At 43.3% G+C, this 17,549-nt stretch overlaps 1 protein-coding gene across 1 annotated transcript in view; it reads left to right on the top strand.

Moving 5' to 3' along the window:
- The first annotated feature begins 2,694 nt into the window (after positions 1-2,694).
- Positions 2,695-17,549, top strand: part of LOC147902094 (midasin-like protein) — a 193,926-nt gene continuing 179,071 nt past the window's right edge. The window contains exons 1-8 of the mRNA XM_087374676.1: positions 2,695-2,886; positions 2,990-3,273; positions 9,627-9,714; positions 9,843-10,120; positions 16,375-16,611; positions 16,748-16,917; positions 17,101-17,213; positions 17,357-17,476. Coding sequence (XP_087230802.1) covers positions 2,791-2,886; positions 2,990-3,273; positions 9,627-9,714; positions 9,843-10,120; positions 16,375-16,611; positions 16,748-16,917; positions 17,101-17,213; positions 17,357-17,476 — 1,386 coding nt within the window. The 5' untranslated portion in view covers positions 2,695-2,790. The remainder of the gene's footprint in view (positions 2,887-2,989; positions 3,274-9,626; positions 9,715-9,842; positions 10,121-16,374; positions 16,612-16,747; positions 16,918-17,100; positions 17,214-17,356; positions 17,477-17,549) is intronic.

The following is a 17,549-nucleotide window of genomic DNA, read 5'->3' on the forward strand; positions in this document are numbered from 1 at the left end:
TGTTGGATACACAAAAGAATAGTTTTAAGGGGAGGACATTAGCATAGCACTTTTGTATGTAGATATATGGCCGTCATGAGAAGTAATGAAGAATTCATTAGCAATCTCATAAGGGATCTATTGTCAATACTTTGCAAATATTGAATTCACAACAGCATCTCTTGTAGACACAAGAGGGGACCTGGAAAGATAAACTTTTTGTAGCCTCATCACTAACATCAGCTCTCTGTGAGGTAGAAGTAGCAACAGCCTGCAAAGGAACTCCCTGTAAAGGATCCAATGAGATACTTGATGCAGATTATGTAACCTTGTAGGTGGAGAAGAGTAATGTTTAGTAGCTCCTTGACCAGCTCCCTTCCACTGCAAGCATGGCCTATTGTTTTTCTTTTTTTCAATGGACAGTAAGGGACTAGAATGTCCTGAAAACAACCTTTTTTTGTTGCTATCCTTTTTGTGAGGATGTATGTCCTGTTATGGACCCCTAGAGCTACAAGGATATGCACTCTGAAGATGTAAATATCATTTTGAGATAAATATAATCACTTTTCTTTTGCCCCCAATATTGGATCCACAAAGTCCAATAGGTTTAAGGGGAGGATATTAGGATTGCACTTTTGTATGCAGATATCTGATTGTCATGAGAAGTATTGAAGACTTCCTTAAAAGGTTCTATTCTCAAAGTTTGACATGAAATATTTAGGCTTAATGCAGTATTATCTATGCACTGATTTTAAGAGGGATGTAGAAAGCACCTTCACGAGTCAACATAGGTATGTTGATACTTTAATAAAAAAGTTCCACATGCAAAACTATAAAATTTCATTGACATCAATGGAAAGTAATTTCAAACTTGTGAAGGAAGAAAATAAATCAATAGTAAATGAATGGTGATATGCCAACTCATTGGGTCAATTATATAACCTAGGTATGCCCTCTCTTTTCCCCACTTACCTCCTCGCTTTGCCACTAAGCAATCCATTTTAGTATGGCACTAACTGGCACCAAATGTGGGAGCTTGCCATACAACCATCGGCTTCTAGATACTAAATCACATGAGGAAGGACTTACAAGGCACATGGATGGTCTAATATTTTGATGTGAAGGATCTTATGTCATGCATAGGCAACTTCTAGAATTTAAACATTAAATTCGATAAGGAACGAGTTGTGAGCACAAGACACATGGACACCAAACATCACGTCTAAGTAACAAAGTATAATGTGCAAGGGATGGACATATCAAAGGCTTGCCAAGATGCCAATTCTCATCCCTTGTGTTATATTCATGATATATCATATTAAAGCATGGAAAAGGTGTGTCAAGGCATGAGATAGCAGCCATATGCATAGTGTGTAAAGTCTTCCAACATGTCATGAAAACTACAAGGAAAGCTATAAACAATCATAATAAGAAATTGCTTATCTATTGGTTATCATGGGGTTATCAGAGCATTTTCCAGCTAGCATCCTCCCAACCAAACCATATACAACCTTAAAATTAAAAATCAAGGGACATAGAAATTATTTGAGAATTTATAGCTCCATCACATGAACCAATCAAGGTAGCTATTATTACACACCCCTGTGCACTCTAGTGAGATAGCGCCTTTAAGGCCCTTGTGCATTGTAGCGAGATACCTTGGGGATATAATGTTGTCTGAGCTTGTTCAAAGAAAAAAGACGCTAGTTCGTGTGAATAGAGGATTCCAACCCAACATTCCACTACCGGACTGAGATATCCAATGGTTGTCCTTGGCAAAGACCATGAAGTCTTCTATCTTGCCAGTTCTTCTATGTTGTGTGGCAGAGAGAGGCCAGGGCGGTGGCAGTAGGTGAAGCTAGGACAAGGCGATGACCTTTGCTCGTCGATGTCGCTTGCCTCCCTAGCGCTAGCAGTAGCCTCTAAGATTGGTTCCACATCAAAAGAGTGCTTGCCCAGATCAACATATTTTGGTGACGGGCGGGTGATGTTGCATATACATTGCCAACTTCGACTTGTGTGATAAGAGGTAGGGAGTTCAAGCCCCACCATTGGCCACACATTTAATCTTTGCTAAATAGAAGATCCTACCCGAGCACTTGGGTGAGGAGGTGGTCAAAGTAACGGGACCGAATGAAGGTCAGCCATATCAATTCTCAGCATTATTATTTTGGGCGGGTGGGTGGACGGCGGGCAACGAGCTCGTTGCCCTAAGGCCCTTGTGCACTCTAGTGAGGGGCTGTTTCCAGGGGGCGCAAATGCCAACACTTGTGTGCTCGATGTGCCCCTGCTATACAGTTCCTGCATGAAAGCATTGAAAGATGGCAGAAGAGGCCGCTTGAGCAATCAAGTGGCGCATCGAGCATTTTCATAAAATGTTCGAGCACGTAGGTGCTGGTATTGTGAAAAGAGACAGTTTTGACGTCGTGCCGAAGTTCCGGGCCTGCGTGTGCTCCGGAGCTCTATAGGCTCCCGTTGTTCACTTTCCGGGCGCAGTGTGTGGTCCAAATGCTGAGACACGTTCCTGAATATGCACGGCATCGCGGAGTAAAATGTTGTATGAGCGTGTCGTGGTGTGAAGAGAACTTGTTGCTTTAAATAGATTCCCTCGTGTCCGCATACACACGTCGCCAACGCCAACCTATAAGAAGACCTAAAGGGCTCCCTTCAGAATTTGATGGTTGGAGTCTCTCACAAAATGAGAGCTGGCTTCACAGCAGTAGCTCTCTGCATCAGAAAACCTTTCATCCAAATCTTTGAATTTGCAACTCCTAGCTTTCCCTTCTAGTCTTTTGATGCTCCTTTCCAGTCATGGACATCACAAGAAATCAGTCAGCCTTACGGAGGCTCGTCGCTCGTCACCCACCCTTGAGTCAGGATCCCTCTGTCACTCGGGCCTTGTTGAAGGTGCCTTCTTCTTTCCTTTCATATAGTATCTCAGAAAATTGATACTTCATTTTCTCTCTTTTACAGCTTTTGTCTTACATAGTTTACGTATATGCATATGCAGGGAGTTGATCTTAGTGATGAAGACATCTTGAACGTTTCTCAGGAACTGCTAATCCAGCCGGACCTTACAGTAGCTACTGCAGGTTGTTTTCGACATCTTTTGCCACAAATGGTAAGGAATCTGGTTGACGTTATGCGGCAGAGACATGCGAAGCGTATGTTGCCAGACAACAATGAAGAGCTGGGTAAAAATGCATCATCGACGGGCTCCTGGAACCTTGATGTCCATGAACACGTTGTGATGGCTTTGAGCCGCATCCTGGAGTTAGCACCTTATCTAGTAAGGTTAGGTTCATTATCCTCACTTCTACTGGTTTTGGCTGTTGATGATCCATCACCCATTTTTTTGGTAAATAGAGTAAACAAAGCATTATGAAGAGGGGTCACGCGCACGTTTAAAGACTGTAATTCATGTGACTGAAATTGGACTTTAATCTATTTGCTGCTTTTGTTCATTGATGTCCTACTTGCATATATAGACAGAACGGAGTTGATTTTGCTTCGTCCGAGTTCACTCCTACGTTAGTCCTGAGATGAAGCCAATGCATGAACATCACGTGTGCAAATGTGCACAAGAAACTGAGGAGATTCAGTGAAGAAAACTAGATAGCTGAGCCCTGCAGGAGAGGCAATGGTGGACCTCACTCGTTAAGGAATTTCATCCATTTGTATTACAATCTACAAGTGAACCTCTAAACACGAGCCAGATCAGCATTGTACTCTCTATGTTGTATATTAAACCTCAAAACAACCAGCATTAGTGTGAAAAAGGGGCTGATGAAGAAGATAGATCACCCCTGGAACCATTTTTTGATTGCCCCTGGAACCATTCTACCTTGGGCATTGAGAGGGGGTGTTAAGACAGGCAATCTCCAAATGCAGAGGCCAGGGCCAAACAAATGGCCAGAAAGGCCAAAACTGGCAAATCTCCAAACACCGAGGTCAGGGCCAAATAAATGGCCAAAAAGGCCATAACTGGCCGACCAGAACTGGCCGACCAAAACTGGCCGATCAGATCTGGCCGGCCAGATGGGTTAGGCCTATAAAAGGGAGTAGCCCCCTGGCTACTCAGTTACCTTTTCTGGAACAGGCTGCTGCACACCTGCGCTCCAGCATTTCTACCGCCTCTGCTTCCTCTGCCTCCACTCCTGCATCCTCTCCAGCATCCTCTGCCTCCACTCCTGCTTTCGCTCCAGCATCTCTGCCTCCTCTGCCTCAGCTCAAGAATAAGATAGAGCCGTTTTAATATGAATGCTGGTGTTATTTGGCTGGGCGGCAAAACACATGCCTGTTCTATGCTCTTTAGTCAGTTCTTCTGAACGTTGTGCCACCTTTTGGACACCCAACAGGAAAGGATTCCCTCTCATGGCCTGATGCAGGCATTAGAAAGAATGGCATCGTACTTTGCTCATTGCCATGTGAAATAGAATTCAGCCAACTCAAGCCATCTGTTCGAAAACTTTTAGTTTTCATGGAAAGACTGGCCATGAATATTGTTCCCCATGCATTCTGGGTAAAACAACAGTCAGAGGTGACTGTTATGCTGGGGAGCAAGTATGCTCTTGCACTCCTAGGGTTTAGTAGACAAGGGTAGAGTACAGGCTTATCTGCAACATCAGCTTACTGTGTGGCCTGATTGAAGGCATGCAGTACAGGCTGGTACAGCCTCAGGAACAGTGCAGGTTTACGCATTGATGGACTCTGGAGAGCAGCTGCGGACAGCAGCAGGTACGTGACACCGTTGCAGCAGGGCCAGGGGCTATTTATAGGCCTGGCAGCAGTTCAGCAGCAGCAGGTCGGGGTCGGTAGCCTGCAGGTTGTGAGCATGGTTGGCTCAGCCTTAGTCGGGGGGGGGAGGGAACTTCCCAATGGTAAGTTGTGCTGTCCCATACCACTACGACATAGTACAAGGATACTATTGGGCGTGTAATTGTGGATGTTCCATATCCCCCGATGGTAGTAAAGCTTGGTGTCAAATACCACACCCCGTGAATGTCATGACCAGTGGGGATCCCATTACCTCTAGTTAGTCTTGACATCCCATACAACCAAGGCGTACCAATAGGGTGTCATCTTCTTAATCATCCATGAAAGGTTCCCTTTACTAGGATTATCCTTGTCATAGTCGACGAGGATTCAATTGTTGAAATAATGGTACATACCTTCTCATCTTCAAGTTATTTTTTGAAGGCTCATTGATGAATCGTTGAATATTTTTTAGTACTTCATTTCTTGAATACCCTTTGTTGGAGTTAATAGGTTCTATTCCTATGATTGTTTCAACTTAATGTCTTAAGCCTAGGCTTAGAATCTGAGGACTAAGTTTTTTTGCCTCCTTATGACGTTACTTCTACTCTTAAAGTTAATAATCTTAGGTATACTTTCAAGTCTAATTATGACCAACGTTAGGGATGATATCAATTAAATGGTCCATTAGAACTCACTCAGTATGGATTGAAATCCTTATCCTTCTTGACAATCGATGTACTTCATTTCTTGAATACCCTTTGTTGGAGTTAATAGGTTCTATTCCTATGATTGTTTCAACTTAATGTCTTAAGCCTAGGCTTAGAATCTGAGGACTAAGTTTTTTTGCCTCCTTATGACTTTACTTCTACTCTTAAAGTTAATAAATCTTAGGTATACTTTCAAGTCTAATTATGACCAACGTTACGGATGATATCAATTAAATGGTCCATCAGAACTCACTCAGTATGGATTGAAATCCTTATCCTTCTTGACAGTCGATGTACTCTCCCTTATCATAATCAACAGATGATAGTCAAGTATTCAATTCTCTTTGAAAGGGATGATATCAATTAAGTGGTCCATCAGAACTCACTCATATGGATTGAAATCCTTATCCTTCTTGACATTGGATGTACTTATCATCATCAATAGAATACTTTCTATGGTTCTAGCCTCTTAGCTCTAAAGACTTTATATAGATTGTATTGAGCAATAAAGACATATCTATAAGGTCTTCATCCGAAAATATGCTCTTTACTACTATAAGGATACATTAGAATATGTCCATCAAAACAATTTTCATTATTACGATACTTTCAATTTCCTCAATTATATCAAGGTCTTAGCTTTATAGTTTCTATAAATTGGGCCTTGAGGTCATGTACCTCACATATGATTTTACCTTTGGATCATTACCATTTGGTATGCTTTAAGCGACTGGCTGCAGAAAGCAATTATTTTCCAAGAGAAATTAAGCTTGAGCTCGAGTATGAAAATTAGTTTGTTTTTAAACTATAGATCAACCAATTATCAAGCACATGGCCTTGTTTGCCAAGCATGGCTAACAATACCAATGGTCACCCACTAAGGATGTGTCATCTACCTCAAAACATTGATTTGACTTGTTTGCATCTTGACATTCAACCAATGCCACAATGTTAAGTATTCTTAGATTGCACACAAAGTTGAGCACTCATGAAACAAAGAAATTCTTCAATAATGTGGACCCAATCCATATTGGATTAGATGCTAATTTTAATCGATTTTTGTAAACTTCTTTTAAGACTTTAATTTCTTAAATTTTGTTTGAAATCAACCTAGGTCATATATCAGTTAATCTCTAGAGAGGAGTGGAGATCAGACTAGACCTCCAAAGGAAAAAATGCATTTTCAAATGTTTCGGTCTTACAACCATACCTTCATGCGATTGAAAGCATAGTTACCAGGGAACGCCGTTCCACCTTCCTGGAACGTGGGGAACGTCTGGGAATGTTCCCAGATGAGGAAACTCCATGGGAACGTTCCCAAATGGCATTCCGGTGTTCCCAAACCGCGTTCCGGCTTCTGACAGGTCACAGGAGTGGTAGAAGTCACTTAATTGCTGTTTTTGGCCATGATTTTGGGCGTAGTTTGCTGCTCCTACTTGCTCCAACCACTCAACCCCTCCTCTCACCCACTCAACGCCTTTGCAAGCCCCCATTTTATTTGAATATTTTGGTATGTTTCCATGTGATTTGATGGCGCGTCATATGACGTGGCGTTCCCGTTCCCCCGTTCCCTCTTCTCGATACGTTCCCGTTCCGACCCCTCCCTTCCCGAAACATTCCGTTCCCTGGTAACTATGATTGAAAGTGCACTATGTGTTCTGTTTTTAGAGGATGAGTTTGGGCTTGTTCCTGGCATCTAGATATATGCCTTCAATGTTTGTATAACTTAAACTTACAAAGACTTTCTTGGATTGAGGATGTAGAGTCAATGTGTCACACCAACCACAGCCTCTAATGAAGACATGTTTGTGAAGGTAATATATACCTAGTTAAATCAAAACTTGTAGATCTATCTTAATTATCTCAAGGCTTGCTCTAATACAACTAAAGTAATTCTACTAGCCAGGGTTCAAACCTGATCTTAGTCATAGACCTAGATTGTGCATGGGTAAGATATAAACTTCAAGATGGATAACCTATGGAAACATACCATAGATCAACATGAACAAGCAAGAGCTAGCCGACTGACCTCCTAGCTAGGCTTTGTACCTTGAGCCACCCCTACTCCGAGAGTCCAAACCATTCTAAGCTAGGTTGTTGGCTCCTTAAAGGAACTTGTGTCACATACCACAAGCCCTCACTTGTGAGGTGATGTGTTAAGGTGTCCTTGCTTGGAGGCTGATTGCGTGAGGTTGTGCATCCAAGAGACATCTCATGGGGAGGTCTATATGACCCCTTATGAGGACTTGGCCTGTTTTAATAGGCCTTGGTACCCCCATCCCAAATAAGAACTCCCTTAGCCATATGCCATGTGTCACCATGTATACCTACTTGTAAGTTGTGCCCTACTTGTGCCACAAGGCAATAGGTTGGGGTGTTGTGGATTTCAAATTTGGATTGTGGCTCCATGTCTCATCTAGCTTCCAATTCTGGCGTCTCAGATCTAAGTTTAGGGATTTTGGATTGTGTCTTGGATTTCGGATTGTGTGTCCAGTTCAAGTTTCGGATTTCGATATCCCAGATCTGGGTTTAGGAGATTGGTTTCCAAGGTTTCGGCTCCAATGCTTGGGTTTGTGAACTTCCAGGTTTTTGGTTTTTAGGTTATTGTGCCCTATGTCTATGTCTCAAATTTCAAATTTGGGTTCTAGCCATGTACAGGTTGGAGGTTTTAGGCTGTAGGTTTTGATCAAAGGGCTGTGGATATTTTTTTCGCATCTGCATCCGTATCCGCATCTGAGGTCCAGGTGTTTTACCTCAGGATGACAACACGGTGATTTTGGATCCCGGCTAAAAATGGTCCTCGAGTCTCTAGCTTTTGACAATTTTTGAGGGCTGCAGGGTGCCGACCATCTTCTATTGGTTTTGATGCTTGCACATCGGGCTACGGAGGTCTAGGGGTAATAACATAAGCTTTTAGTTGAGCCTTGAGTTTTGGATTCCAGGCCAGGCCAGGCGAAAATGTAGGTTTGGATGTCTGGATTTGGGTCCCGGAATCAGGGTTTTTAGGTTCTGTAAGGGATCGATTTTTGAGGGCCCCAGGTTGCGAGGTCTCTGTCATCACGGGTCTCAGGTTCCAGGTTTCAAAACCTTTTTGGCCTAACTCTGCCATAGGAGCTAATAAGGGTCACTTTATGAGCGTGATTCCAGTGAACACTTAATGAAGTAACTAGAAATCAAATAACCAATAGATGAAGTTTGTTTTGAACAATGAAAACCGAAAACATCACATAGAGGATATGGTTTAGAGAAGGTTTGAAAGAAATCGTGAGACCGCATGGGATGTAAATGAGGACTACCCCTACCAGCAAAATCATGGTATATTTCTTTATATTTGGTGATAATTGACTTGTTTGCAGTAGTTAAAGAGTTCTGGATATAACGGAACTAAAAACCTAAGACACATAACAGCTGAATAGATTTACAATGTTTTCTCCTTCAAATGTGAGACCAACATTAGACCACCAATTGTACTTCGGCTAAGAAAAATGTGAGGATGCACAATGTGAAAAATACCTCCAAGTAATCCTGTATGTGGTGTTAACAATAACTCAGCAAAAGACAAGATGAGCAAAGTATCTAACTTAAGTGGAACCAATCTTCTCCGAGAGCTTTGCTTGCCTCATTAATCAAGTATCAGTGCCCAACACATTAAGGCAGACCCCCAAAGCGTGGGAGAAGGTTTATGGACTAACTGATGAGTACAGAACGATAACTGGTTTGGGAATTCTTGAATTTGTCACTGTCATGTGAATTGTTTTGAACTCGAAGTCTCTAATCTTTGACTTACAAACTTTAACTATTCTAAACTCAAATTATCCCATTTCTGTCTCAAGAGGGTTGGATTCCACTTTCATTTTTGTTCTAGGATTATATGAGATTCTCATCTGGACAAGCCTTTTGGGTTGAGTTTGGACATGTTTCTAGATTTGTGCGTGCGTGCACGTGTGTGTGTGTTTGTTTTCAGGCACATATATGTATGTATGTGTGTACGTTGATAACATATGTGCATTTTAAGTAGTGTTTAAACTAGCAGCACAGGTGGCTACCAAACTGTTTAAATGGGGGTAACAAGACTACTTTTAACCATTCGGCAGGAAGTGGAATTGGTTGGTTTAGATTGTGAGAGGTCGCAATATGCCAATTCACATATATTTGGCTTGAATGTTTTCTGTTGTGTTGCAGTACCATTTTGCAGTATTTTTCGTTTGCTCCTCCTCCTTTTGAACGTCTGCTATACAGAGATTACAGGCGAGCTCAGCAACAATGGAAGGTATGTACCTCAAATATCTTCAATATGATCATGTCTTGAGTGGTGTGAAGTTATCTTCTCTCAGTACTCATTCCCCCCCTTCAAGTTGGGAGGATTTCTGTTTTGGTTCTCATGTTCTTTTGTTGCAGGGTTCAGCTCCTTTACTCAACATTGTGCGAGCTGCCTATCGGTTTATACACCTAGAGCCTACTGCTTTTGAAGGCCTTTGGGACTGGAGCCCATTTCTAGATTTGCTGCTTTATACAGACAAAGAAGATAATCTGATGACCCAAACTACTGCTGATGTTCGATGGTGTGCTGCCCAAGTTATTTCCTTGATCACAAAAATGAGCGATGAGGCCACTCGAATGTTTAGCTTAAGAATCTCATCCTTGACGGAAGAGATGGCTTTTTCCTGCTTGCTAAGGTGAATTAGTCCTCATGCCGATCTTTGCTTGGATGCGTGCACATGCACACTCATGCACGCATTTGTATAGTATATCTGCACACACTTGCACACATATTTTTGTGTGCGCGCACACTTGTGTGTGTTCATATTAATCACAATCATGAACACTAGGTGAATGTTGACATTTAAAGTCTTTTACTTGGTTGAACAAAATTGCTTGTTCTTGCTTGTTTATTTTGTATGGCCCCTTTTTTTGTAAGAACCCCTTTACACACACATGCACGCACGTAGATGTGACAGACAGACACACACACACATTTTTTTTTTTGGTTGTAAAAGAAAGTTTGTATTAAGAAAGCATTTACATTCATAGCTGTCCTAGAGTGGGACAGCTGCTACTTATAACAAAGTACTGACAACTAAAAGCAGTAAAAGCCTGCTCCAGTAAAGAACAACCTAGTACAAAAGAACTAAAAACACTCAAAAAACACTGGGCGGCCGAAAGATCTCCCATGCAATGTGTATCCTACGGAGAGCAAAGCAGGGAGGGACGGAAGAAATGGTAAACATCCACAGCAGAGTGTCCATAGAGCCGAGAAGCTAATGACCATAGAGCCCAATAACGACACCAATTGACAAACTGAATGTAGTCAGGGGTGGTGGTATATCTCCCAAACAACCAAAACTGCCTGCCAAAAGCAATACGAGGAAAACGGGCACGAAGATAAGTCCCCATTGCCCAATTTGGGAAGAAAGTCACGGGCAACCAGGCAAATTGAGAGTAGATGAAGGACTGTCTCCCGTGGATGTGAACAAGATGGACAATGCGAAGAAGTAATGCGCATGGTAGCCAAGAAAGAACCAGTGGCAAAGCACCAACCAAACACCGCCATAAGAAAACCCGTTGACGAAGCGGGAGCTTACTGTTCCAAATATGGCCAAAACAAACCTTCCACCAAGCAAGTGGTTTGTCAAGATGCCAGATAGAAAGACCCCGCTCATGAACCCATGGCTGTGGTAGAAGAAGATGATAAGATTTCTTGGTAGTGAGATGCGCAAAGGAGAAAGTAGAATAACCCGGAATGCCTTGATTAAAGCTCCAATCTAGAAGAGAAAGATCAGTTAATAAATGGGGAACTGGCTGGAAAGGAAATAGCATGGTGGTGAGAATATGCTAGATAGGCCTGTGATGCATACCCAAAGAGAAACGTGTCCTGGCCTGTAGAAAAGAAAGAGTAAGGCCCATGTCATCCACCGCATCATCCTGGAGATACCAAGTTGATGTAGAAAGTAGGCCTTCCTAGGCGGAAGACGAGCCAATAATGGATAAGCTCCAGTGAATACTTTGTAGACGGAGGGTATTTCCAGGATCCGAGGGATGGCCTGACCAATGCAAGTGTTTTAGTAAAACTGCTAGTCCCGAAGCAAGTGAGTAGAAAATGGACAACTAGGAATAGTACCATGTAAATGCCCAAAGATAACATCCGATAGAACTGGAATCCATCGTCCAAATGCATCAGAACGAAGAGAAGCAAACTTGCACGAGAGCATAAGTGTCCGTGGCTGATGCTGCTCCAAAAAGGTAAGAGAAAGGGTAGCCTTGCGAGCTATCACGAGTGTGCATATTTAAAATATTTAGTGCGCCAAAGGCATTCCATTGCCTTGGATATGAATTTCTCGATGTCTGTAAAAGACCAAGGAATCAATGGCAAATGAAATTGCACATAGGCCATTATAATAGATTGCACTATTCGAAGGTGAACATGCAATGGCCATGTCGAGAGCTTCCAATAATTTATCTTATGAAATAGCTTCTGCAAAACCCATAGTCTTTCTTGTGGCAAAGAAATATGCCAACCAATGGGATAGCCCTGATCAGCAAGCAAAATCTAGGCCATAAAATGTGGTGTCAATCACTTGCATGGAGAGGAGGGAGTTTGGATTTGGCAAAGTTCACTTACAATTCAGCTGCAAGGCCAAATGAGTGAAGAGCCTGCATAAGATGGTGAGCATCTGGGGCAGAGTTTCTGAGAAAAAAGGAGGAATCATCGGCATAGGCTTGACTGACAAAAGGAGCAGCTCCATGAATATCAATGCCATGTAAATACTGGCGAGAGACCAAATCAGCAATGGCAGAAAGCAGAGCACTGAGTGGACAGCCCTGATGAACATAGCATCCTAATGGCCATCAAGAAGAGAAAGCATCAGACAAAAGGCAGGATGCTGTGCCAACGTCATAAAGCCAGTAAAACACCCTTTACATCTTATATCTGAAACCCAATCTCTGCATGACATCTGCAATGAAATCCCATCTGACCATATCAAATGCTTTTTCAATATCTATCTGCATGATCAGAACATCCGGATGCGTGTATTTGGCATATTCAATACCAAGATAGTATTTGCGATATTATCGTGTATTTGGCATATTCAATACCAAGATAGTATTTGCGATATTATCCATATTGTGCAGGATGCGAGCCTCTATATAAGATTTGCAAGATACATAACACCAGCATTTTAGAGATGATATTGTAAATCACAGGCATCAAGGTGATCGTTCTCCAATGTGATAGATGCTGACATAGACGCTTCTTGGGAACCAAACGCTGCAGACCTTTCTTCCAAGAAGGGGGCAAAGGACTAGAAAGGCAAGCATCATTGATCATGCGTAAAAGAAGAGGACTCAGTTGGTCCCAGAATTCAGCAAAGAATTTCACCGTGAGGCCATCCCAACCTGGGGATTTAGAATGTTCCAATTTAGCCAATGCCCCTTTAAGCTCAGCATCTATGAATGGCAATTTCAATGAATCTGTCTCCTCAGAAGAGAGGTTCGGATGGACATGTCGGACCATTTCTAGCAGCAAGCTCAGCTGATGAAGAGGGTAGAGGAGCAGCAAAAAGATCCGCAAAATAGTGCTGAACCACCTCATCAAGCTGCTGTCCAAGAACCATCTGGATGCAAAACACGATGCAGGGAATGCATTATGCGAGAAGTATGGAGGCGTTTAAAAAAAGATTTAGATGAACAACCTGTATCCTACATGACTTTTTGGCGGGAGCGGAGCTGCCATTTCCTTAATTTCCTTTGATCATTTTGAGCCAAGCAAGTAAGAGCAGCATGAAAATGAGCTTGCTCATTGGAAGACAAGCTGTGTTGCTGCATCACAGTAGTAAAATGTTGAATCTGAAACTTTGCATCAATCACTTAAGACCGTAAATCACCCAGATAACACTTACCATACTCTTAAATCAAAATCTTCATTCCTGAATAAAATTGATCAATCCAAATCTACCAAAGAGCGCAAGGTGAATTTGGTAATGAGACCCTGAACCATGACTAAGAAGGGGTAGTGTTGTAAATAAGAATTGTTCACCACTAAAAGCCTTTTGAAAGGCAACGGCACATTATTCACTGGCAAGCCAAAACCCAATGTCATGAAGATGGGAAAATGATCAGATACCCTCAAGGCATAATCCACATTCATGTGAGAGGTGAAATTATCAAACTGCCTTGCATGAAGCATATATCATCGTTCCAAGCGAGCCAATACTAGGTAAAAGCATTGTGATGAAATGTGCCATCATGGTCATCAGCTGTCTCCATAGATCACAAGCATGCAAAGAATCAACCAAATGGGATCATGCATCTTGTTCCCGTCTCAGCATAGGAGATCAATGAGTGGTCCTGTCAGTAGTGGTAGGAGAGTTGTTAAAGTCTCCACAGATAAAAGCATTCTTGCACCACCCAAATGATGCCACATTTCAGAGGCATAGACAGAAGCAAACTGAAAAGTATCTCCATTTATTGTGCATGAGGGCACTCAGATTGCATATGGCCAAACTTGCCACATTCAAAACATGCACTGGCAAAAGTTATCCCTTTTCAACTTAAAAAACACCTGCTGAGAAGGCATACCTTGCACCTGTAAAGCAACATGAGGTGGTGTGGGTCTATCAGTATCCCAAAGGACACATAAATTCGTAATTGATTGGCATTTCCAGGAGAGCGTGGAGGACATACAGCGTGGAGGACATACAACTTTCCCCAATGCTTCAGCCGCATAAGGCAACAATGCATGGATACACATGCACTAGCTGGTTCCCAAACAACAAAGGAGATTTTTCGAATGACTGTTGCTTGTACTGAGCATTTGTAAATAACCTCATAAAATCCTCTGGCAGCCTTATAGCAGCCCTCAACATAGCATCCTTTCAAGAGAGATTTCAACCATTGAGCAACATCTATTGGATAAGGCATTGTTCCAGGGAAAAACAAAACCACTGCCTTTTGAGTCAAACTCATAACAGCAGGAGCATAGCGAACATGGCCCGGAACCGAGACACGAAATTTTGGAGCTGGCTCCTCAGCCCAAGCATTTTTAATTTCAGAGAAGCCCTCATGTAATGTTTGGCTAGGCTAGAGCGACAGTGCTTCCAGGCGCACTTTCAAGATCCACCGACGAAGGGCTGGCTTTTTGACACACTGGTGCGATTGACTGTCATGTATGCAGCATCTTTCTAGGGGTGCGATCTTTCGAGGATAGATTGGAGGAGCTTTGAGCGGCTACAGGTGACGATGGGATCGAGGATGATCCGATGTAAGCCCTCAGTTCCACATGAGATAGTACAGGCAGAGTTTGCCATGACACCTCTCCAGGTTGATGCAATCTTTCAGACAATGACTTTCATCCACAGAGTATTGGACTTACCCCACTAGAGACTTCCGAGGTTGGTCCTAGAGTCATCCAGATGACTTGCAGAGAACGGGATAGATACATGGTATGCACGCATATCTACATGGCTTGCCAGGCACGGCCAGATGGGCAGGGTTCCCTCCTTTCAGTACAGCATGGATGCGTCTCCTGAGTTGATCCCAGGAGATGAGATCAACTGTATCATACGGTTAGACCTCCTCCAGCTTCATACATCTCGGACTTGGGGGGAGGACCAGGAGCTTCCCACCACCAAGACCGAGTTCCACCGCGACCACTTCCTGAGAGTATCAGTGGAGGGATTCATCATCAGACCCCAGTATCTCGAGGATAGAGGAGTCTCCCATGCACTGAGGATTGCCATTGGTCAGATGCGGGTTTTGTCCCATCAGCTGAGGATCGAGACAGGGAGAGCAGCGGGTATACCCAGAGAGTAGCGGGTCTGCACGCTATGTACGTTGGGAGTGGTTGAGATAGAGGAGCATTTTCTTTGTGTTTGCCCAACCTACTACGAGATTTGGGGACGCTACCACTGTCTCTACCTAGAGGGGAGTGGCTTCGGTCCTCTGTCATGACTGATCCATTTCCATGACCAGGTATGTATCGGGCTTGGAGATGTGTCGACACAGGGAGACGCTTCTGTGACAGAGTAGAGAGCAACAGGGGATGGTCATACCACTATAGGACATAGAGGGTGACCGGGCACAGCGACGCGTCACAGACTTCTATACATTTGAGTCAGCCCCCGGACACAGTGGAGTGGAGGACGAGGAGCTAGCCGATATGAGAGCAGTCTGGATGAGCAGCCGGTATAGTACCACCGAGAGAGGGGCGCAGAGACCACATGCGTGATAGAGAGCCCCCCAGAGTACACTCTATTGAGGTTTGACCTATCACAGCTTTCCTCAGGGGAGACCGACAGAGACGAGGGGTCACTCTAGACATAGCCTAGAGAGTCCAGAGAGCGAGGAGACCGCATCCCCCACCGCAGCGTGAGACAGCTCGACAAACACAGATACGAGACATCTTCGCAGCCCATCAGAGAGTCATCATTGTACTAGGCTTCGGTTTCGTCCCTGCGCCTAGATAGATTGATTGATCTGGCCCACTTTGCAGTTGTAGTTGACTTTTTCTATGATTAAGATTTTGTTAGCATAGATTAGTACTCAGCAAGGGTCCTAGCATACCCTTGCTTCAGCCCATCGAGGCTTGTATGAGTTCGCTTTTTGTGTACTTCGTCCCATAGGCCCGTGAGGCCTCTTGTGGACGTTAATCTTTCTTTCTTTCTTTCTTTCTCTCTCTCTCTCTCTCTCTCTCTCTCTCTCTCTCACGTGCACCCCCCTTGCCCCTCCCCAACCCCTCCTCTCTCTCTCTCTCTCTCTCACACCCACCCACACCCACACCCACGCGCACACACACACACACACACACACACACACACACACACACACGTGTATTTATTTTCTTTCTCTGTTTGGGTCTGTGTGTGTTACGTATCTGTGTTGCAAGAATTAAAATTGTTTTGTCTTTGTCTCTTTTCTGGGGGCCTTGTTGTAGGTGGGAAGAATTTTGTCAAGAGATCGCTGTAGAGAAGGCTGGTTGGTTTGTGGAACCTGATTCCTCTCAAAGTGATTCTTGTGGTTGGGATGTTCAATCAGCTAACTTGAAATCTCCTTCTATCCCTGAAGATGATTGGCAACTGAAATGGAAGAGCCAGATGTCCAGCCAGGTTTCACACGTGGAAATTTGTGGCATAGAGCTACCTGTGAGGAAGGATGCAATATCTACTGTCAGGCAAGATATATGGCTTTGAGGTTTTTGGTTTGTCATTTGGTTTTGGTAGTTCCATCTGTCTTTGAAAACTAGTTTTTTAACTTACATTTTTATGCTGTCAGAATTCCACTCTCTGAGATGCCTAGTTTTTATGCAGTTTATCACCATCATGTAGGCAATTACTAGTCCTCACCTCTACTTTAAAGAGCAATTTAAAGGCTTTGGTGTTAGCACTTAGTCAGAGAGAGCCTGTTCTGCTTGAGGGCCCACCAGGAGCTGGGAAAACTTCTCTGATTCAGGAACTGGGCCAGCTTACGGGAAACTCTGGTGATTCTCTGAGATATTATGACTTGGTCTATTTTCACTTTTTGTGAAATCATCAAGAGGAGAGGTTATTGTATGTGTCTGTAGATTGATGGCTATCTATTCGCTAAATTTGTTGCAGAGCTAGGAGAAGTGAAACCGCAATTGTTAATTCCGCTCAGTTTTTTGTGATTTTTTTTCAAGTAGATGCTATATTTATACATTTGGATGACCAAATGGATAGCAAAACTATGCTCGGGACTTATGTCTGCACAGAGGTCCCTGGAGACTTCAGATGGCAGCCTGGTGCACTGACACAGGTCAGAATTGAGTTTAATATGACACCTATGTGATAAGATTTGTGGAACTCTTTGCCCAGACTAGATACCTGCCTATGAGATTTTCCAGAATTTTCCAGACAGGCTAGTTGTTGAACTCAATATTGTTAACCAACAATGTGCAGGCTGTATCAAAAGGCTTATGGGTGGTGTTTGAAGCCGTTGATCGAGCGCCTTTTGAGATACTGTCAGCCCTTGTTCCTCTACTGGAAGATCGAAAGCTCTATATTCCTGGGCGCGCTGAGGTATAAAGTCCTATCTGTAACAAGTGCTCTCTTGGATCTGAGACTGGGATGCCCAGTACCACTGTTTATTGCA

This window comes from Dipteris shenzhenensis, chromosome 5 (genome assembly GCF_047967505.1).
Source record: "Dipteris shenzhenensis isolate YYH24624 ecotype China chromosome 5, Dip_SZ_1.0, whole genome shotgun sequence".
Taxonomy (NCBI): domain Eukaryota; kingdom Viridiplantae; phylum Streptophyta; class Polypodiopsida; order Gleicheniales; family Dipteridaceae; genus Dipteris; species Dipteris shenzhenensis.